At 41.0% G+C, this 23,403-nt stretch overlaps 1 protein-coding gene across 4 annotated transcripts in view; it reads right to left on the bottom strand.

Moving 5' to 3' along the window:
- The window catches only part of LOC126281424 (DENN domain-containing protein Crag), a 292,659-nt gene that overhangs the window by 245,092 nt on the left and 24,164 nt on the right, over positions 1 to 23,403 (bottom strand). For all 4 annotated transcript variants that reach the window (XM_049980371.1, XM_049980368.1, XM_049980369.1 and 1 more), the window contains exons 5-6: positions 13,787 to 13,959; positions 13,353 to 13,576 (exon numbers count right to left, since the gene is read on the bottom strand). In XM_049980371.1, coding sequence (XP_049836328.1) covers positions 13,353 to 13,576; positions 13,787 to 13,959 — 397 coding nt within the window. The remainder of the gene's footprint in view (positions 1 to 13,352; positions 13,577 to 13,786; positions 13,960 to 23,403) is intronic.

Here is a 23,403-nt window from a genome sequence, read left to right as displayed (position 1 = left end):
AGGGATGGCTAGAGGACAAATGTAAGGATGTAGAAGCTTATCTCACTAGGGGTAAGATAGATACTGCCTACAGGAAAATTAAAGAGACCTTTGGAGAGAAGAGAACCACTTGTATGAATATGAAGAGCTCAGATGGCAACCCAGTTCTAAGCAAAGAAGGGAAGGCGGAAAGGTGGAAAGAGTATATAGAAGGTTTATACAAGGGCGATGTACTTGAGGACAATATTAAGGAAATGGAAGAGGATGTAGATGAAGACAAAATGGGAGATAAGATACTGCGTGAAGAGTTTGACAGAGCACTGAAAGACCCGAGTCGAAACAAGGCCCCTGGAGTAGACAACATTCCATTAGAACTACTGATGGCCTTGGGAGAGCCAGTCATGACAAAACTCTACCAGCTGGTGAGCATGATGTATGAGACAGACGAAATACCCTCAGACTTCAAGAAGAATATAATAATTCCAATCCCAAAGAAAGCAGGTGCTGACAGATGTGAAAATTACCGAACTATCAGTTTAATAAGTCACAGCTGCAAAATACTACCGCGAATTCCTTACAGACGAATGGAAAAACTGGTAGATGCGGACCTCGGGGAGGATCAGTTTGGATTCCGTAGAAATGTTGGAACACGTGAGGCGATACTGACCATACGACTTATCTTAGAAGAAAGATTAAGAAAAGGCAAACCTATGCTTCTAGCATTTGTAGACTTAGAGAAAGCTTTTGACAATGTTGACTGGAATACTCTCTTTCAAATTCTGAAGGTGGCAGGGGTAAAATACAGGGAGTGAAAGGCTATTTACAATTTGTACAGAAACCAGATGGCAGTCATAAGAGTCGAGGGGCATGAAAGGGAAGCAGTGGTTGGGAAACGAGTGAGACAGGGTTGTAGTCTCTCCCCGATGTTATTCAATCTGTATATTGAGCAAGCAGTAAAGGAAACAAAAGTAAAATTTGGAGTAGGTATTAAAATCCATGGAGAAGAAATCAAAATGTTGAGGTTCGCCGATGACATCGTAATTCTGTCAGAGACAGCAAAGGACTTGGAAGAGCAGTTGAACAGAATGGATAGTGTCTTGAAAGGAGGATATAAGATGAACATCAACAAAAGCAAAACGAGGATAATGGAATGTAGTCGAATTAAGTCGGGTGATGCTGAGGGATTTAGATTAGGAAATGAGACACTTAAAGTAGTAAAGGAGTTTTGCTATTTGGGGAGCAAAATAACTGATGATGGTCGTAGTAGAGAGGATATAAAATGTAGACTGGCAATGGCAAGGAGAGCATTTCTGAAGAAGAGAAATTTGTTAACATTGAATATAGATTTATGTATCAGGAAGTCGTTTATGAAAGTATTTGTATGGAATGTAGCCATGTATGGAAGTGAAACATGGACGATAACTAGTTTGGACAAGAAGAGAATAGAAGCTTTTGAAATGGGATGCTACAGAAGAATGCTGAAGATAAGGTGGATAGATCACGTAACTAATGAGGAGGTATTGAATAGGATTGGGGAGAAGAGAAGTTTGTGGCACAACTTGACTAGAAGAAGGAATCGGTTGGTAGGACATGTTTTGAGGCATCAAGGGATCATAAATTTAGCATTGGAGGGCAGCATGGAGGGTAAAAATCGTAGAGGGAGACCAAGAGATGAATACACTAAGCAGATTCAGAAGGATGTAGGTTGCAGTAGGTACTGGGAGATGAAGAAGCTTGCACAGGATAGAGTAGCATGGAGAGCTGCATCAAACCAGTCTCAGGACTGAAGACGACAACAACAACAACAGTGTCAAATAAACATTTAACTCATTTTATTGTCACTCTCCTTTACAATAATTATGTTGGAATATAGAACTCTGAATAGGAGTCTGACGTCAAGTCTAAAACCAATCATGAATTCGACTGATGTATGATGAGTCTCAGGTACCGTGCACCTAGTTCAGTTCTAGGACTAGGACTATGCCACTGCAACAACTTATTTTTACCATGACCAATTCCTACCATGCCTACGGAAGTGTAACCTATGGTGACAAACTGTGTGCTTCCTCTCGCATCTTCCTGGGACTGTGTTTGATAGAGTGACAATTCTTCTATCAGGTCAAGAAAATTTTTACATTTTTGTCGTAGAGAATAGGTTTTCTGATGTTCATATTTCTTGTGATTCTTCATAGAAATAATCTTCTATTGTTCAATGCTACTCAGGTAACTTTTACTTTCTCTGAGCACCATCTCACAATGGATACTTTAGTGGGCAACAAGGGTAAACTTTTCAGGATACCCTTGTCTCTGGAACTTCATTCCAGTATCTGTGCTCAACCAGGTCCCCTTCTCTCAGCATTTGTGCGCTTCCACACATGTTCTTCTCATGCTCTTCAGGTCTCTTTTCACTTCCTCTTTCCACATGGCTTCTTCTGTGCCAGAACGGTTGCTTATGCAACTTGACCAGTTGCAGGACCAGCAGTTGCTTCTTTTCAACTATAAAAACACTCTTTCACTTCAGTACTTCTTGGGGGTGCCACCCCCACTTCGTAAAGCCACGCCAACACAGCTTCTGCTACACGCTTAGCAATTTAGCACTTCCTGTTGCTTCTCTCCTGGTCACCCTGTTTTTGGCCACCTGTCTCCTGCCCTGCCCATTCCACCTCTCACACACTAGTTTCCTACGTTGCTACCTTGCACTCTTACATCCAGGCACTTTTGACTCCTACCCCCATTCCAATGCCTCTGCCTCCTCTAGGCCTCACGATGTGGTGCCTCCATCCACTCTGACACCTCCAGACCTGGCCTGATACAGCCTGTTATGACCGCAACACTGCCCTATGCAGCACCTCTGCACTATGTGGTGCCACTGATTCTGGTGCTTGTTTCATTCTCACTGCCCTCCCCGTGGCCACCGCCACTGCCTCCAGCACTGTTGCTGGCTCAGTCAGTGAACCTTTTCGTCCAAGCTCCTAATGCATTCTGGCACTCTTGGTGTCTGTCCATTCCAGTCTTCCTTGCTCCCTCCGTTGATGCCATGACTCATCTTTTTTTCTGTTTGCACAGCGCCAGGCCTATCTCCTCCTGATGGGTCTTCTGTTGCTCTGCCTTTGGTCTGGCCCTGCTTGGAGCCACCCACTCCCCATTGCCACCTTTGGCTGTCCTTCCTCTTGCCTCTCTCTGACCGCCTCGTGGTTTCCTTGCATCTCCTGTACGTGGAAGTTTCACCGCAAGACTTGGCTACCCATCAACTTGCCACCTTTAGTGGTCTGGATGCTGTCACTGAACTGCCTGTCCACCTGTTCTGCACTGTCACTGGCATATGCGCACCACATCGTAGCCAGCCCACCCTTACCAGTGCACAGGCTCTGCACCCTCACTGGGCCATGCACAACTACTTGTAACATTTCACAGACAGATCATCTGCCTTGGCTGACCAGAATATACACTCAATGCCTGCTGTCTACCTTCTTACATTTGCCACATTGCTCATTTTTCCCATCACTTTGTACAGTTACTGTCCCATTTATATTTATCCCCACTGAAAGTAGGGCATCTGGGTTTAAATCACAGTTTGCCACACAATTTTAGCTTGTCACAAATGTCCACTGTAGCATATACTTTGGCAAAGAGTAGAAAAATGTTATTCCAGGAACAATCCTGAGGTTTCTTATGCCAAACTCCCTGCTATTTCCTTTCTCATATCTCTTGCAGTTCCATAATGTTTATTGTAACTTATTCTCATTTTGAGACTGACAATTCAATAACAGCTTTCTGACTGCTTTGCTGCTACCCACTACTTCCCTACACTTACCCTTCAATTCCAGTTGCAAAACTCCTCTACCCCCACTGCTTCCGAAACTGCTTTTTAACAGACAGTGTAATTTGTGTGTGTGTGTGTGTGTGTGTGTGTGTGTGTGTGTGTGTGTGTGTGTGAGAGAGAGAGAGAGAGAGAGAGAGAGAGAGAGAGAGAGAGAGAGAGAGAGAGAGAGAGAGAGAGAGGTGGGGGGGGGGGGGGGGGGGGGAATGTAAGAGTCAGGATGAGTTTCTGATCAGTTACATTTCTCCATGTGACACCAATCAGTCTGCTGATGTTGAGTGATTGCCCTTCCTTAAAATTCTGGGTTTTCTGTGGATTTCCCAGTTAAATATACACTTTTCCTGGGTGAAAATACAATTTTTTCTGGCTAAAAATATACATTTCCCCGGGTGAAAATACATTTTTCCATGTTCAAGTGATAGTATACTTCCCTTCGGAATTGTAAAATGTATCAATCTTTTGAATGTTAAAATTTTTACTCAGCAGCTTAGAACTTCCCAGCCATTTAGGAAACAACTGGTTGGTTACTTGGTTGTTTTTTTGGTTTGTTTGGGGTATAAAAGGTCACCAGTCCCTTATTCCTGACGCAAGCAAGGCTCAAGATACAAAAAAACCCGAAGTATGTTTGAGAAAGTTAAAGTGGGAAAAGGAATGGGGAACCACACCTAAAAAGGAAACGAATGGAACGAACAAAAAATTGGGAAAACTTACACCACAAGGAAAAATAGAAGAAGGTATTAAAACCATCGAGCACAGGGTCTGGGCTGGCTGATTACAATAATAAAAGAGGATGAGCCAGCCACTTTTGCAACACATTAAAATGTCCGCCCAAAAAGACTAGGTGAAATGAACACATGTAGGGAAAAAGACGACCACCAAGACAAACAAATGCAAAGAAAGTGCGACAGAGTTAAAATGGAGGGAGGGTGGTGGACTCGGAGAGAAGGCTAAATGCCCACCCTTAGATGGTACAATAAAAAACCCCATCAAAAATAAAACATAAAACTAAATCTGCTGTTGAGGATTGTCACCCAACACCGAACATTGGATACTGGGAAGGTTAAAAGTCCGCTGCAGAGGGGCTAAAGGTGGGCAGTTCAGCAAGATGCGGACGACAGTCATATGTGAGCCACAGTGATACCGAGATGGGTCTTTGTGACAGAGGAGGTAGCCATGTATGGCCAATATGGAGCCGGCAGAGAACCACGGAGTCCATGCAAGAGAGCCACATGGAGAACTCCACACACTCTCAGTCTCCTTAATGGCATGCAGTTTGTTGTGTGTACTGAGATTATGCCATTCTGCTTCCCAAAGCTGAAAAACCCTGCAGCGTAATAATTACCGCAGGTCAGTTACAGGTATGCCGATCTCCAGAAGCAGTTTCAGTGTAGCCAGTTGGCCTGTTCATTTCCTGGGATTCTGGCATGGCCTGGGGTCCACACAATCACCACGGAATGACTGGACCTTTCCAGGGTATAGATGGACTCTTGGATGGTTGCTGTCAAAGGATGGTAGGAGTAGCGCTGGTTGATAGCTTGTAGGTTGCTCAAAGAGTCAGTACAGAGAAGAAATGACTTGCCAGGACATGAGCAGATGCACTCAAGAGCACGAGAAATGGCTGCCAGCTCTGCAGTGAAAACACTACAGCCATCTGGCAAGGAGAGCTGTTCAATATGTCCTCCATGAACATATGCAGAACCAACGTGACCATCAGCCATCGAGCCGTCGGTTTAAACCAGTTCATGGTCCCGGTACATGTCAAGAATTGAGAGGAAGTGACAGCGGAGAGCCATGGGGTTAACGGAGTCCTTAGGACCATGTGAAAGGTCCAGGTGAATCTATGGCCTAGGTGTACACTGTGGAGGTGTATGTGAATGGAACTCGAGTACCAGTGAAACTAAACTTCTAATTGTTGTTATTTATAGGTCCCCTAACTCCGACTTCTGAGCATTTCTGCTCAAGCTAGAGTGAGCTCTTGATTCACTTTTTGGGAAGTACCAGAAACTAGTTATATGTGGTGACTTCAACATAAATTTTGTATATGATGGTGCAAGAAAAAGGATGTTGCTAGATCTAAATTCATATGATCTGATGCAAACTGTGTTTTTTTCAACTAGGGTGCAGGGGAACAGTAGCACAGCCATAGACAATATTTTTATTCATTCTTCATTACTAGATGGGCATTCTGTTAGTAAAAGTATGAATTGCCTTTCAGACCATGATGCACAAATTTTAACACTAAAAGGCTTTTGTACTCAAACCAATGTCATATTTAATTACTAACTATCTAGGAAAGTTAATCCAACATCAATAGAGAGTTTTTTAAACCTCGTCAAGGAACAAGAGTGGCAGAATGTTTACAGTGCCAATAGCATAGATGATAAATACAATGCTTTTCTTAACACATTTCTCATGCACTTCGAGAGTTGCTTTCCACTAGAACATTCTTAACGGGGGTACTAGTAGTATTGGGCTGCCCGGGGTGGCTAACTAGTGGGATAAGGATATCATGTAGAACAAAGCAGGAATTAAATCAAAATGTTAGAAGTAGTCACACTCAAGCTACAATAGCCAATTACAAACAGTATTGTAAGGTGCTTAAAATGTTATTATGAAGGCAAAGAGTATGTGGTACGCAAATACGATAGCTAGTTCAAAGGATAAAATTAAAACCGTATGGTCAGATGTGAAGGAAGTGCCTGGTCAGCAGCACAAGGTCGACGATATGAAGTCAGTTCGCAGTAAAAATATTACTGTCACTGATAAATCAGATATATGTACAGTATTTAACAATCATGTTCTGAGCATTGCTGGTGAATTAAATAAAAATTTAGTTTCTATAGAAAATCATATAACTTTCTTGGCAAAAGCCTTTCTGAGATTGATGTCTGAAATACTCCTCTGTGATACAGACAAGAGGGAGATTGAGTCAATAATTAAATCATTGAAGACTAAGAACTCTTATGATGGGAGTCTCTAGCAGAATGTTAAAGTGCTGTGCTGCACATGTTAGCCCTGTATTTAGCCATATTTGTAATTTTTCCTTTAGGAATCGTCAGTTTCCCGAGTGACTGAAGTACTCAGTAGTAAAGCCGCTTTATAAAAAGGGAGAAAGGGACAATGTAGATAATTTTAGACCTATTTCTGTACCCTCAGTATTTGCAAAAGTTATTGAAAAGGTTGTGTATGTAAGGTTAATTGACCATTTTATATCACATAATTTGCTATAAAATGTAAAGTTCGGCTTTAGAAGTCGTTTAACAACTGAAAATGCTATATTCTCTTTTCTCTGTGAGGTACTGGATGGGCTAAACAAAAGGTTTTGAATGCTTGGCATATTTTTTGATTTAACTAAGGTATTTGATTCTGTTGATAAAAAAAAGCTCCAAAAGTTGGACCATTAAGGAATACGGGGGATAGCTCTCAATTGGTTCACCTCTTACTTTAGCAACAGACAGCAAAAGGACATTATTCACATTGCTGATAACGGCTGTGATGTGGGGTGTGAGTGGGAAGTACTGTCAAGTGTGTGTGTGTGTGGGGGGGGGGTGGGGGGGGAGGGAGGGGGGGGGCTGCCCCAGGAATCAGTGTTGGGGCCTCTCCTACACCTTATTTATATAAATGATATGCCCCCTAGTATTACAGGTAACTCTAAAATATTTCTGTTTGCTGATAACACTAGCTTGGTAGTAAAGGATGTTGTGTGCAACATTGGCTCGGTTTCAAATAGTGCAGTACATGACCTCAGCTCATGGCTCGTAGAAAATAAACTAACACTAAATCACAGTAAGACTCAGTTTTTACATTTCTAACACACAATTCAACAAAACCTGATGTTTTAATTTCACAGAAAGGGCATATTATTAGTGAAATTGAACAGTTCAAATTTCTAGGTGTTCAGATAGATAGTAAGCTGTCATGGAAAGCCCACGTTCAGGATCTTGTTCAAAGACTTAATACTGTCATTTTTACTATTTGAACGGTACCAGAAATGAGTGATTGTTCGACACAAAAAATAGTCTACTTTGCTTATTTTCATTCGCTTATGTCGTGTGGTATTATATTATGGGGTAACTCTTCCCATTCTAAAAGGATATTTTTGGCTCAGAAACAGGTAGTTCAGGCAATACGTGGTGTGAGTTCACGAACCTCTTGTCGACCTCTGTTAATGAGTCTGGATATTTTGACATTGGCCTCTCAATATGTATATTCCTTATTGTTGTTTCTTGTTACAAATATTAGTTTATTCCCAAGAATAAGCATTGTTCACTCGGTTAATACTTGACAGAAATCAAACCTGCATTTGGATCGTACTTCCTTAATTCTTGTACAAAAAGGTGTGCAGTATACTGCTGGATCCATTTTCAATAAGCTGCCACTCGAATTCAAAAACATTAGCAGAAATCCACGAGCTTTCAAATCGAAACTGAAGAGTTTCCTCATGGGTCACTCCTTCTATTCTGTCGAGGAGTTCCTTCAAAAATTAAGCTGATTCTCACTGTATTGCTGATAGAGTTTATTTAAACTTATGGACTGATTTTTTCAGGTTCATGAACATTTATTTTTAATTGTTATTACTATTATGCTGTAATTTCATGTACTGATACGTTCCATGACCCTGGAGATTTGCTCCTACAGAACTTCACGTGTAAATAAATAAATAAATAAATAAATAAATACAGGTGGTAAAGGCAAGGACTCCCTTTAGACAGAAGAGATCGGACGTGAGCCGTAATCATAAACCCTGACCTGGGCCTCCAATGCAGGAGATGAATTGCCGTGGGTGGGAAAAGGAGACAGTAATTCAGATGCTCAAGAGAGCTACAAATGTGAGCAACATAACTGGCAAGCAGTTGTGCATGCCTAACCTTCAATGGAGGGACTCCGGCCCCCACCAGGACACTGGTCACCGGACTCATCCTAAAAGCTCCCATTGCCATCCGAACTCCACAGTGGTGCACTGGGACGAGTAAACGCAATGCTGAGGGTGCCACTGAACCATAAAGCAGACTCCCATAGTCAAGATAGGATTGAACAAGGGCTCTGTAGAGCTGCAGCAGCATAGAACAAACTGCACACCAGTTGGTGTTGCCAGGCAGCAGAGGGCCTTGAGGTGCTGCCAGCACTCCTGCTTCAGCTGATGAAGATGAGGAAGCCACATCAATTGGGCGTCGAAAACCATTCCTAAGAATCGATATGTCTCCACTACAATGAGTGTATCATCATTAAGGTAAAGTTTTGGTTCAGATGAATGGTACACCACCAACAGAAGTGCCAACACACGACTTCACAGCTGAAAACTGGAAGCTGTGGGCTAGAGCCCATGACTGTGCCTTGTGAATGGCTGCCTGTAAGCACTGCTCAGCAACACCCGTATTGGAGGAGCAGTATGAAATGCAGAAAAAATGAAACAGACGGCCCGACAGTTGCTGCTAGACCATTAATGGCCACTAAAAATAGAGAGACACTCAATACAGAGCCCTGTGGGACCCCATTCTCCTAGATATGGGGGGGGGGGGGGGGGGGGGGGGGGGGAACTATGGGAGGCATCAACTTGGACATGGAAAGTATGGAACGAGAAGAAATTTTGGATAAGAATCGAGAGTGGGCCCCGCAGACCCCATTCACATAATGTGGCAAGGATATGATGTCACCAGGTTGTGTCGTAAGCTTTTTGGAAATGAAAAAAAGACGACAACCAAGTGTTGGCATCTGGAAAACGCTGTTTGGATGGCATACTCGAGGGAAACTAGATAATCAGTGGTAGAGCGACCGTGGCAGAAACCGCCCTGGCATGGAGCCAGCAGGCCACGTGACTCCAGGATCCAACACACCCGTTGACTTACCATACGTTTTAACAGCTTACAAAGGACATTGGTCAGGTTGATGGGCCATAGCTATCCACATCAAGCGGGTATTTGCCAGGTTTGAGCACTGGAATTATTGTGCTCTCTCACCATTGCGATGGAAAGACGCCATCGCACCAGATCTGGCTGAAGATGATGAGGAGATGTTACTTGAAGTCGAACAAAAGATGTTGGATCATCTGACTATGGATCCAATCTGGCCCAGGAGCTGTGTTGGGGCAATGTGCAAGGATGCTGAGGAGTTCCAACTTAGTAAATGGAGCATTATAGGGTTCACTGTGACATTCAGTGAACGAGAGGTCTTTCCTTTCCATCCACCATTTGAGGGTGGGAAATGCTGGGGGATAATTCTCAGACATGGAGGCTTGAGCATAGTGCTCAGCAAAGTGCTCAGCAACTGCATTTGTGTCGGTAGATAAACACCATTGATGTTAATGCCAGGGACAACTGTCGGGTCTGGTACCCATAAACACGTCTTATCTTCGTCCAGACTTGGGAAGGTGAGGTATGGCACCCAATGGTCAATACATACCTTTCCCATCATTCCTGTTTCCATCTTTTTATAAGCTGGCGAATGCGGGTACGGAGCCATTTAAAAGCTATTAGGTGCTCTAGGGAAGGAGCTGCTTATATCACTGTAGAGCTCACCGATGCTCTTTAATAGCCTCAGTGATATCCAGCGACCGTGAAGATACTGATTTTCGCCGGGGTGCACCATAAAGAACAAGGGATCGCGTTTTCCACGGCAGAAAGGATCATTCTAGTGAACTGCTCAACTATCACATTGATGGTACCATGTGGAGGAGATTCAGTGGTGAGAGCAGAGGTGAAAGCTTCCTAGTGTGCCTTGTTTAAAGCCCATCTTGGTAGACATCTGGGGGAAGTGGTCACTACCACACAAGTCATTGTGGGCTCTCCATTGGACAGATAGGAAAAGCCCTAGGCTGCAGAGGGATAAATCAATAGCCGATTAAGTACCACGAGCCACACTGACATATGTGTGTGTGTGGGGGGGGGGGGGAGGCAGTATTTAAGGGGCAGAGGTCTAGTTGAGGCAAGAAAGTTTTGACATCTCTAACTAAGCCAGTAAGCATGGTGCCACCCCCGAAGGGGTTGTTGTTGTTGTTGTTGTTGTTGTTGTCTTCAGTCCTGAGACTGGTTTGATGCAGCTCTCCATGCTACTCTATCCTGTGCAAGTTTCTTCATCTCCCAGTACCTACTGCAACCTACATCCTTCTGAATCTGCTTAGTGTACTCATCTCTCGGTCTCCCTCTACGATTTTTACCCTCCACACTGCCCTCCAATGCTAAATTTGTGATCCCTTGATGCCTCAAAACATGTCCTACCAACCGATCCCTTCTTCTAGTCAAGTTGTGCCACAAACTTCTCTTCTCCCCAATCCTATTCAATACCTCCTCATTAGTTACGTGATCTATCTACCTTACCTTCAGTATTCTTCTGTAGCACCACATTTCGAAAGATTCTATTCTCTTCTTGTCCAAACTAGTTATCGTCCATGTTTCACTTCCATACATGGCTACACTCGAAACAAATACTTTCAGAGACGACTTCCTGACACATAAATCTATATTCGATGTTAACAAATTTCTCTTCTTCAGAAACGCTTCCCTTGCCATTGCCAGTCTACATTTTATATCCTCTCTACTTCGACCATCATCAGTTATTTTACTTCCTAAATAGCAAAACTCCTTTACTACTTTAAGTGTCTCATTTCCTAATCTAATTCCCTCAGCATCACCCGATTTAATTTGACTACATTCCATTATCCTCGTTTTGCTTTTGTTAATGTTCATCTTATATCCTCCTTTGAAGACACTGTCCATTCCGTTCAACTGCTCCCGAAGGGGTTATGGGCATCAAAATCTGCCCAAGTAGGAAACGTTTGGGAAGTTGATGAATCAGTGCAACCAATGTGTTCAAGGTTACGGCGCCATCTGGAGGAAGATATATGTTGAAGACTGTTATTTCTTGTGCTGTCCTTATCCTGACAGCCACAGCTTCAAGAGGGGTTTGAAGGGGCACAGGTTCACTGCATACTGAGTTCAGGACATAGACACAAACTCCACTTGACACTCTATTATAGTCACTAAGGTTCTTGCTGTATCCTCAATAGTTGCAGAGAGCAGGGATCCACATTGCTGGGAAACAAGTTTCCTGGAGGGCAATGCAGAAAGCAGGTGTAAAGCTTAACAGTTGCCATAACCTTTTCAGTATGGTCTTCGCGATCTCAATTTTCTTGAAGTGCCAGTACTGTATTATTTCATGTTTGGTTCTTTATTATGGCATAATGTTATACGTGGCAGAAATGAAAATCTGCACTATCAATTGAGTGAACAGTTGAAACTAGCCAATAGTGTGGAATGAAACACTTTGTTTCAAATAAACTGACTAGCTCTGAGGAAAAGATTACTGAGAGCCAAATTTCTTTAGCAAAACGACAAAAATAACTTCATTGCTCTGCAAGGGGATTAATGCTTGATTGCCAAGAACGTGGAAATAAAATAAATTCAGAAAACTGAAACTAATAACATATTTTGGTCTTCTGTAATTATGTGGATGTATCTTAAATCACTAGATAGCTCCCAGTCACAGAACACAATTTTGTTTTCATTTGAAGCGAGAGCTGTAAATAGAAAGAAAATAGCAAAATCACAAAACATAAACACACCCCACACACCTCCACTACAACCCAGAATATTCTGTGCACATGCAAACCTGGCAGCTTGAGGACATCAAGAAAATTTTTCTAGCTAACATCTGCTTGCTTGCTGATACTGCTTATGCAGCTGATAGTGACACTTCCAGTAGCCGAAAGTGGGAGAAGGTGCTGTTCATAAGTGATTGCAGCTATGAGCATAGGCATGAGCGCACTGGCAACTGCTCAAATGAACCTAATTTAAACAGTTGTGACATCACACTCATCAAAAGCAGTTTGTTATTACGAAGCATTGCATAGTATTTATTGGTACTGGCAGACATTTTGCATGCATTATGCTTCATTAGTGTAAATGACACATTTTCTTTGCAATCTAAGTTTTATTTTTGTGTTCTTCTCTTGTTTATGTTTTATTGCTAAGTATTATTCTGCAGTAGCAGGTTAAAGTAAAATTCTTTGTTGGAGTATCAGTTCTCACCAGTCAAAATTACAAAAATTTAACTGAAAACTTAGCAATATAAAATTCCTGAAATTCTAAAAAATTTCGGCGTTTTTCCAGTTTTTTCCCAGGTGAAAAAATTCCCATGTTTTTCCCAACTTTCTCTGTTGCCTGGGGGGTATGTACACCCTAAACATGGCATGTAAATAATTGTAGTATGACACATAATAATAACTGTCAAGGGAAAAACACAGGATTTTGCAAATGAGTTACTTTGCTTATCACTTTGGTCCATTCCATTGCTGGGAAATGGTATACAAATATTTACCAAGTGTTTGATGCAGTACTGTACAGAGTGCATGCCATTAGTGATTAGTAATGTGAAACAGCACTTTTGAAACTTAACATATACTTCAGACTGAACATTCTCTGTTTTAGAGCGGTAATTTTTTTTTTTTTTGTTATCTTTTATCAGGTATAATTTTCAAACAAAAAAAGAACATTCAAATGTATTTTTTCTTTGAAGTGTATTTAATGTAATTTGAAGTCAATGTCTAGCCAGAACTTACCTCTCAATGGGTACATTGTGAGAACCTTCACATGACATGTTGTAAAGGTACCCAAGAAATTTTTCAAATGTATCAAAGAATGGCCAATGTGACAGAAGACAGATACATTTATTGATATTCACAGTTTTCTGATCACCATCATTCAACTCCAGTTCTTCCTGTTGTTTTGAAGAAAGTGCATCCTTAGGAATCCTTTCATAGAAAGTTACTGCTGATCCATACACCTTAAACACAAGAAATGTCTATGTACTCGTACTTGCAGACCTCTGCTGTTAGAGGACTCTTCGTGGAAGAAAAAGTGTTATAATTGTGAAATGTTTTTTCTTTCTCACTGCTACATCAACCCTTTTCAACTCTTGCATGATGCTACAAGATATTCCAACACACTCCTTTTAAACACACTTTAACTAGAAAACTCAGAAATTCAGACTAACCTTTTCAGCTGCATCTGAAACTGTAAGCACAAATGTGGAGAAAACAGGCCGTGGTTGAGTTGCTGAAACTGGCCAACATTCTATTGTAGAGCCCATAGGTAAGCAGAACAATGGCACAGATGGAGGGAATGGAAAATCTCGACGATCTGCATATGGATATCGAGACAAAATACCTGAAAAAGAACATCAGTTTCATTCCACTTTACAGTCTATTCCATTTCAGTGCAACTCTCAAGAACAACAAATATATATCTGGGGGCCATCAAATGAAAACAAGGCAGTTGGAAAAAAGTAAATAAATTGTTTATTATTTCAGAAGTAATTGCCATAACTGTCAATACATTTATCCCACTGTGAAAATAGCCTTCTTAGGAAAAAAGTTAGCAGTTACATTTGGAACCAGGATTGTACCCAGGCATGCAACTCTTCATCCAAAGCAAATCAACGAACTGCCCCGAATGTTGTTCTTCAGAACAGAATTTACATGGGTAAGATCCGGACTGTATGGATGATGTGTAAGGGCTTCCCAGTGAAACTTCTACAGTGTAGTTTCAATCATTTGGCAATATGTGGGTGGGCATGATTCTGCAACAGAATGATGCTTTCTGTCAACAGTCCCCGGTGTTTGGATTTGATGCAGTGCTTCCATTTATGCGAAAGTGCCCAAATATCACCATGTGTTAATTGTAGAGCTGTGTTTCAGAAAGTTAATGAACAGTGTGTTCTTGCAATCAAAGAAAAAGGCCATTATGACTTTCCCAAAGATAGTATGCCTTTTGTTTCAACTAAGGAACAGGAGTTTCGCCGGGAAGCCCTTACACACATTCTCCATACAGCCCTATCCCCCACCCCCTTTGATTTCCATATTTTTGGAGCCCTGAAGAAAGGCATTTGTGGGTATCGAGTTGCATAGGACGAAGAGGTGCACACTTGGGTACAATCATTGTACCATGGCAACCACAAATATTTTTGGCATTGATTCTCTTGTCTTAAAGTGGGATAAATGTAACAGTTATGGTGATTACTTCTCTACTGGGTCTGTATTCAGGGATATGACAGGGATATTCAGGGATATGGCAGGAATCCATATTTTGGAAGGAGACAGTATGGAGAGAAAGTCTGGCAAACATGGGGTCTAAAATGCATACCATAGGAGCTATGATCACTTGTTCAGTGGAAGAGATGTGTTTCACAGTATATGAATGATTTAGCAGAAAGTGTGGGAAGCTCTTTCAAACTGTTTGCAGTTGATGCAGTTGTCTATAAAAAAAAGTAACAATGCTACAAAACAGTACTGATTTGAAAAAGAAACTGCAGAAGACTGATGAATGATTCAGTTTCTGCCAGTTGACCCTGAACAGAAATAAATGTTAACATATTGTGCATACATAGTGCCTCGAGGATTTCGGGGTAAATTCTAGACACACTCGTATTTCACCGTCTCGAACCTACGATATTTTAAGGATGAGTGTGTGAGAGTGGAAACGTGTCTACTGCACCACCGTTTATGTGTGTGCAGAACGGGCGCATGTTACGAGATGACTAAAGTTGTGGCGGTCTATCGGTGCTGACAAGTGGTGACTGAGCATGCCTTGAAAGCTGTATGTCCACTACAAGGAGTAATCAAGGGCTACTCTTTGGCAGTGAAATAGTAGTGACTGTTGGGAAAAATGAAATATGTTTTATCTAGAGACTCATATACTCTGTCGTTTGACTTGATGGGAGCAAGAACTGGTTTGACAAAGGTTATTAAAACCAAAAAGAGTCTGTAACGGTATATGTTAAGTACTAATGTTTTCCAGACAGGGGTTGATTTGCGAGACTTGAAAGTGCATGTGAAACTTGTGTAGTTGTTTTATGGTGAAGAAGAAAATATAGTGAAGATGTAAATAAAATAGAAAGAAACTTCCACATGGAAAAAATATATTAAAAACAAAGATTCCAAGACTTACCAAGCGGGAAAGCGCCGGCAGACAGGCACAAGAACAAAACACACAAACACACACACAGAATTACTAGCTTTCGCAACCGACGTTTGCTTCTTCAGGAAGGAGAGGGAAAGACGAAAGGATGTGGGTTTTAAGGGAGAGGGTAAGGAGTCATTCCAATCCCGGGAGCGGAAAGACTTCACTTAGGGGGAAAAAAAGGACAGGTGTACACTCGCGCACACACACACACACGCACACATATCCATCCGCACATACACAGACACAAGCAGACATATTTAGGCAAAGAGTAAGGGCAGAGATGTCAGTCGAGGCGGAAGTACAGAGGCAAAGAAGTTGTTGAAAGACAGGTGAAGTATGAGCGGCGGCAACTTGAAATTAGCGGAGGTTGAGGCCTGGCGGATATCGAGAAGAGAGGATATACTGAAGGGCGAGTTCCCATCTTCGGAGGTCGGATAGGTTGGTGTTGGTGGGAAGTATCCAGATAACTCGGACGGTGTAACACTGTGCCAAGATGTGCTGGCCGTGCACCCAGAACCTCTCACAGAAGAACCCCAAAAGTGGCCCACTTGTGACAGAATACTTCCCGGGACTGGATCAGACCTTGAATGTGGCTCTCCAGCAGGGATACGACTTCCTAAAATCCTGCCCCGAAATGAGATCCATCCTTCATGAAATCCTCCCCACTCCACCAAGAGTGTCTTTCCGCCGTCCACCTAACCTTCGTAACCTCTTGGTTCATCCCTATGAAATCCCCAAACCACCTTCCCTACCCTCTGGCTCCTACCCTTGCAACTGCCCCTGGTGTAAAACCTGTCCTATGCACCCTCCCACCACCACCTACTCCAGTCCTGTAACCCGGAAGGTGTACACGATCAAAGGGAGAGCCACGTGTGAAAGCACCCACGTGATTTACCAACTGACCTGCCTGCACTGTGACGCTTTCTATGTGGGAATGACCAGCAACAAACTGTCCATTCGCATGAATGGACACAGGCAGACAGTGTTTGTTGGTAATGAGGATCACCCTGTGGCTAAACATGCCTTGGTGCACAGAAAACAACAATAGTAAAAGCAGACACCAGATAGATTCATACGGAAAAGCTTAAGGAAATGCAAATCATCCATGGACGAAATGGCTTACGGGGTGCTTGTTTGACAGATTCCGACAAGGAAAACTCCCCATCAGATACACTCAGATTTAATGGTAAGAGGCATCAATGGACAGCTCATCAAAAACTGGACACAGAAGATCTAGCATGAAATCAGGAAGTATGTGTACTGAAGTGTGGGAAAAATAAATAAATAAATAATTAAAATAGAAACCAAAGTGAATGGTCCAGGAATAAGAACTGCAATGAAGAGCAACCTGACACATCAACGGCATCATGGGCAAGTGGTCATGATGTTGGACTGGCAAGCAGACGAGCCATATTCGAAACTCCTTCACGCCATTTATTTAATTATTTACTTATTTTTCACAACATCATGAACTGTCCATCTAGTCACTGAAACATTTCTTCTCTTTCTGTAGTTTTGGCAGTTGTCATACTATACACTGGTTATAGAATGAGTCATGTTGTAAGAATATGTTACCATCGTAAGTAAACGTCATGAATAATGAGATCGGTGAGATACCATATAGACTTCTCACAGAAACGAAAACAATAAATACACAGGTGTGAACTTTGTTACAAGAAAGGAATTTAAGAGTCGAGATTTCCAAAATGGAACGTAACTTCAAAAATGTTAAAAACGTGTTCTGACAGAGCACACAGAAACTGCGTAATTGTGAAACTGTTGCATTCATTTCTTGCAGTTTATGTGACAAACTATTACATTCTCATCATTTCCTTGGGAGTGATCACATTCACATTCATACAAACATCTAAATCAGTCAAGGAGGTATATCTCAGTCACTTACCATTTGTACCAAATAGGTGTGTAGATAAGAGATTCCTATCAAATGATACACGTGCTGTCACTAATGTCATGTACGACACACCAGATGAATTTTCTGGTGGAGGATTCGGTTGACTTGTTGGCTTCTAGTCAAACATTTGTGGTTCCCATTCAAAAGCCACTTCCTTTCGGCTGCTAATAGTGTAGTTGTGCAGAATCAACTGTCATTACAGGTCCATAACTTATATCTTACTGTTGTAAACAGACATTACAACACCAAGACACGGACACAAATTTGAATAAAGTGAACATAAAATAAATAAATAAAAATAAAAAATGCCAGGAGGGAGGAATGAACAAAGCTCATCCGAATAGCAGTCCACCACCATAACCACTTAACCATGACACCGTTTCATTATTTCCTTGCTCTATATTGCACTTCCTCTTCTTGAGCCACCGTTCTACTTTGCCTCCCCCCCCCCCCCCTCCTTCTTCCCACAGTCCAGTACTCCCCTTCTTCCTGTTTTCATACTTGATCTGTGTTCAGTTCCACACCAGCCGTCCACTAGGCCCACTTACCACTAAATCTGATGGGGCTGTGATGGTAGTATTGATAGGAGGAGGAGGAGGAGGAGGGGAGAGGGGGAGAGGGAGGGGGGGGGGGGGGAGAGAGAGAGAGAGAGAGAGAGAGAGAGAGAGAGAAGATATCATGAAGGGCTCATTTAGTTGTTGCGAGAGCACTGCAGAGCTGCTCAACAAACTCTCTTGTGGCAGACACTACAAGAGAGGTGTTGCACACAATGAAGAAGTTTACTACAGAAATTTTGAGAAACTACCTTCTGGGAAGAGTCAGACAGTATATCACTTCCTGCAACATACAATAATGAATTAACCACAATGAAAAAATTTCAGAAATTAGAGCAAATATAAAAGTTTATTGACAATAATTCTTCCCATGTGCCATTCACAAATAGAACAGGAAAAAAAGGGTGGCAGTACCAGAAGTACTCTCCGCCATACACTGTCGGGTGGCTTGCGGAGTACTGATGTATATGTCTATGTATATGTAGATGAACAAGTTCTCACAGCTCTTGAGGTATGCACTTTAAAGCCCATGTTTACTGGACTTTTTCCTTGTTTTGCTCTACCCCATCACCTGTCAAAATATGGAAAGCAAAGGCATGCAGTAGAAGAAATTTACTTCCCAGCACCGAAGCTAAAGAAGGCATCACAACTCTTAAGGTATGCATTTTAGAGCCCATGGTATTACTCACACATTGCAATGCAGGGAACCCTTAAAAGAAAAAAAGTCAGCAGCTCATTACCTATAATAATATAATTATCATCTATATAGTCCATGGCCTTAATTAGATTTGACTCTGAAAAAATACCTTCACAACACTGAAAAATTTGTAAGGTTTCTTATAGGCATCAACATATAGATGCAAAACTACTATGATGTGTTTGCCTTTGCTGAAGGCACAGCACAGCATACCACCATCTCTTCCATCGGATTCAGTGAACCCATACATGAAGTACATATTGGCCACCAGAGACCACAGTTCCCTTATAACAAAAGGCTCAAAAAATATCCCTCAAAAGGCTCAAATTTTTCTTGGTGGAGTTCGGATTAACTCTACAGAGACTGATGGCAGCTTACCAGAAACAGTAAAGTGTAAGTATGCTATTTCCTGTTGGACAAAGCATTTAACATTGTAAGTGGGTACCAACTAATATATAAATGTCTGACTGCTTACAGTGTATTCAATATGTGCCTGGCCACTGCCTTCTGGGGTTTGCAGCTAAAGAGAATAATGGCTTATTGTGTTGTTGTTGTGGTCTTCAGTCCCGAGACTGGTTTGATGCAGCTCTCCATGCTACTCCATCCTGTGCAAGTTGCTTCATCTCCCAGTACTTACTGCAACCTACATCCTTCTGAATCTGCTTAGTGTATTCATCTCTTGGTCTCCCTCTACGATTTTTACCCTCCACGCTGCCCTCCAATATTAAATTGGTGGTCCCTTGATGCCTCAGAACATGTCCTTCCAACCGATCCCTTCTTCTTGTCAAGTTGTGACACAAACTTCTCTTCTCCCCAATCCTATTCAATACTTCCTCATTAGTTATGTGATCTACCCATCTAATCTTCAGCATTCTTCTGTAGCACCACATTTCGAAAGCTTTTATTCTCTTCTTGTCCAAACTATTTATCATCCATGTTTCACTTCCATACATGGCTACACTCCATACAAATACTTTCAGAAAAGACTACCTGACACTTAAATCTATATTTGATGTCAACAAATTTCTCTTCTTCAGAAACGCTTTCCTTGCCATTGCCAGTCTACATTTTATATCCTCTCTACTTCGACTATCAGCAGTTATTTTGCTCCCCAAATAGCAAAGCTCCTTTACTACTTTAAGTGTGTCATTTCCTAATCTAATTCCCTCAGCATCACCCGACTTAATTCGACTACATTCCATTATCCTCGTTTTGTTTTTGTTGATGTTCATCTTATATACTCCTCTCAAGACATTGTCCATTCCATTCAACTGCTCTTCCAAGTCCCTTGCTGTCTCTGACCGAATGACAATGTCATCGGCGAACCTCAGAGTTTTTATTTCTTCTCCATGGATTTTAATACCTACTCCGATATTTTCTTTTGTTTCCTTTATTGCTTGCTCAATATACAGATTGAATAACATCGGGGAGAGGCTACAACCCTGGCTTATATCAATACTAATTTCACAGAGCACTGACAGACCTAAATGTAAACAAGACCTCCTGGAGTAGATGACATTTCCTCAGTATTACTAAGAGAGAAAGCCATGACAAAATTATTACACCTGATATGCAAGATAAATGAGACATGCAAAGTACCTCAGACTTCAAGAAGAATGTAATAGCTCCAGTTTCACAGAAGGAAGATGCTGACAGGTGTGAACACTGCCAGATCATCAGTTTAGTATGTCATGGTTGCAAAACACTGACATGAATTATTTACAGAACAATGGAAAAACTGGTAGCCGCAACCACAGTGTAAGATCAGTTTGGGGAGAAATATAGGAAAATGTGAGGCAATACTGACTCTTTGACTTGTCTCATAAGGTAGGTTGAAGAAAGGCAAACCTACGCTTATAACATTTGTAGATTTATAGAAAGCTTTTGATGCTCCTGACTGGACTATTTGAAATTTTGAAGGAAGTAAGGATACAATACTGACTACAATAAGTTATTTATAACTTGTACAGAAACCAGAATCAAAGGGTCTGAAAGGGAAGTAGGAGTTGAGAAGGGAGTGAGACATGTTTGAAGCCTCTCCCCAATGTTATTCAATCTGTACACTGAACAAATAGTAAAGGAACCCAAGGAGACATTTGTAATTTAAGTTCAGGAAGAAAAAATAAAAACTCCAAAATTTGTTGATGACAGTGCAATTCTTTCAGAGACAGCAAAGGATTTGGAGGAGCAGCTGAAAGGAATGGATAGTGTCTTAACATATCAACAAAGTTAATAAAAGAGTGTTCATATGAGCTTAGTCGTATCTTAAGAAATTGATTGATTTATTGATTAATCACTTGTCACAGGAAGATTCCCGGACTGGCTTAAATATGCTGAAGTTATACCTCTCCACAAGAAAGGGGACAAAGAAATGCTGTCAAATTACCGACCGATCACACTTTTGCCAGCTTTTTCAAAAATCTTTGAAAAGGTTATGTTCAAGCATCTACGTAAGCACCTTAGTGAAAATAACATTCTGTCAAAGTCACAGTTTGTGTTTCTTAGGGGTTGTGATATTGAGAAAGCTATTTACACTGACAGCGAAAATGTCCTTAATTCATTGGACAACAAATTAGAGGCAACTGGCATATTCTGTGACCTGTCATTCCTTTAAGTAAATTAAAATATTATGGCATCACTGGTAGTGCTGCAAAGTGGTTTCAGTCATATCTTACTAATAGTAAACAAAGGGTGTCATTAGCAGCAGGCAATCAGACATCATCTGACTGGGAAGAAATTACATGTGGTGTTCCCCAAGGGTCCATACTAGGTCCACTGCTGTTTCTTGTGTATATTAATGACCTGTCACCTGTTACATTACCAGATGCCAAGTTTGTCTTGTTTGCAGTTGATACAAACATTGCAATAAATAGTAAATCAAATATAAATTTAGAAAGGGCAGCTAATCAATTTTTTACTGACATTAATAAGTGGTTCACAGCCAATTCACTGCCATTAAACTTTGAAAAGACCCACTATATGCAGTTCAGAACTTTCAATAGATTTTCTTCTGGTGTGTGTATAAAATATGACGACATGGAAATAGGAGAAGTTGAGAGTGTAAAATTCTTGGGATTACAACTTGATAAATTCAGTTGGGAGCAACATACTAACGAACTGCTAAAGCGCCTAAACAAGTCTGTATTTGCAATGCGAATGATGTCAGGCATAGGAGATATAAATATAAATAAATTGGCATATTTTGCTTATTTTCACTCCATTGTGTCATATGGTATCATATTTTGGGGTAACTCCACAAACAGAGAAAACATTTTTAGAGTACAGAAGCGTATAATAAGAGTAATGAGTTGTGTAAATCCAACAACATCATGTAGAAACCAATTCAAAGAATTGGGTATGTTAACCACAGCTTCACAGTATATTTATTCCTTAATGAAGTTTGTTGTAAATAATACATCTCTTATCCCAACTAACTGCTTAGATCACAGTATCAATACTAGGAATAAGAACAATATACATAAAGATTTAAAATCACTTACTCTTGCCCGGAAAGGAGTTCAGTATTCAGCAACGCATATTTTCAATAAGTTACCAGCAACCATTAAGAGTTTAGAATTTTCGGTGGCTAACTCCTCCTATTCCATCCATTAGTTTCTCAACAAGTGCAGTAGACCATTTTAATGAAAATTTCTTATACTTTAATTTTTGACAATACTTGGCTGTTACAACCAAGTAACTACCTACTGTGTGAATGATGGATGTATGGAAAGCAGATGTAAGTCTTAAGACTGTAAATAGTGGAAGTTTAATTTTGAATCTTGTACATAATCTGACTGTTCTTAACTGAGGATCACTGAAATGAATAATTTAATTTTTGACAACACTTGGTTGTAATAGCCAAGAAACTAGCAAATGTCTGAATGATGGATTTAATGAAAGCAGATGTAAGTATTAAACCTGTAAATACTAGAAGTTTAAATTTAATTCATGTCCATAATTTTACTGTTTATTGACTGAGGATCATTAAAATTAATGAAACTAAAGTTTTTCTAATTACATTTTTATAATGTGTTTATCTGACATGTTCCACACCCAGGAGGATTCCCTCTTTTATGGGTCTATGGAATGAATAATTAATCTAACCTAATCTAACAGCATGCACCAGTTGACGAGCCTTGTCTTGTAAAACTTTCCTCACTTTACATCTTTTCTGATGGTCAGAGCAATGTCAGGTTATGTCAACAATTCTGATCTGTAGCAAATGTGTGAAGTGAGTTGTGGGATGGAGTCAGTGGAGTGGCATCTGGTGCAAGAGTCAGGATGTAAAAATATGTGAATTTAAAGACAAATATGTTTAATAATTGCACTGAGGGGTGTAATTAATTGATATACGAACACTGAACAACCTGTGGTTTCTGGAGTGAATGGATTTGGATTTGTCAGTTTTCATCAATGTGAATGAGTGAGATATGGTTAGGTGGGTTTCTATTCTTGGAAGTTGAATAAACTAAGTAAATGAGAAAAAT

This window comes from Schistocerca gregaria, chromosome 7 (assembly GCF_023897955.1).
Source record: "Schistocerca gregaria isolate iqSchGreg1 chromosome 7, iqSchGreg1.2, whole genome shotgun sequence".
Taxonomy (NCBI): domain Eukaryota; kingdom Metazoa; phylum Arthropoda; class Insecta; order Orthoptera; family Acrididae; genus Schistocerca; species Schistocerca gregaria.
The sequence above is the reverse complement of the archived record's forward strand: the minus strand, read 5'-3'. Positions and strand labels throughout refer to the sequence as shown.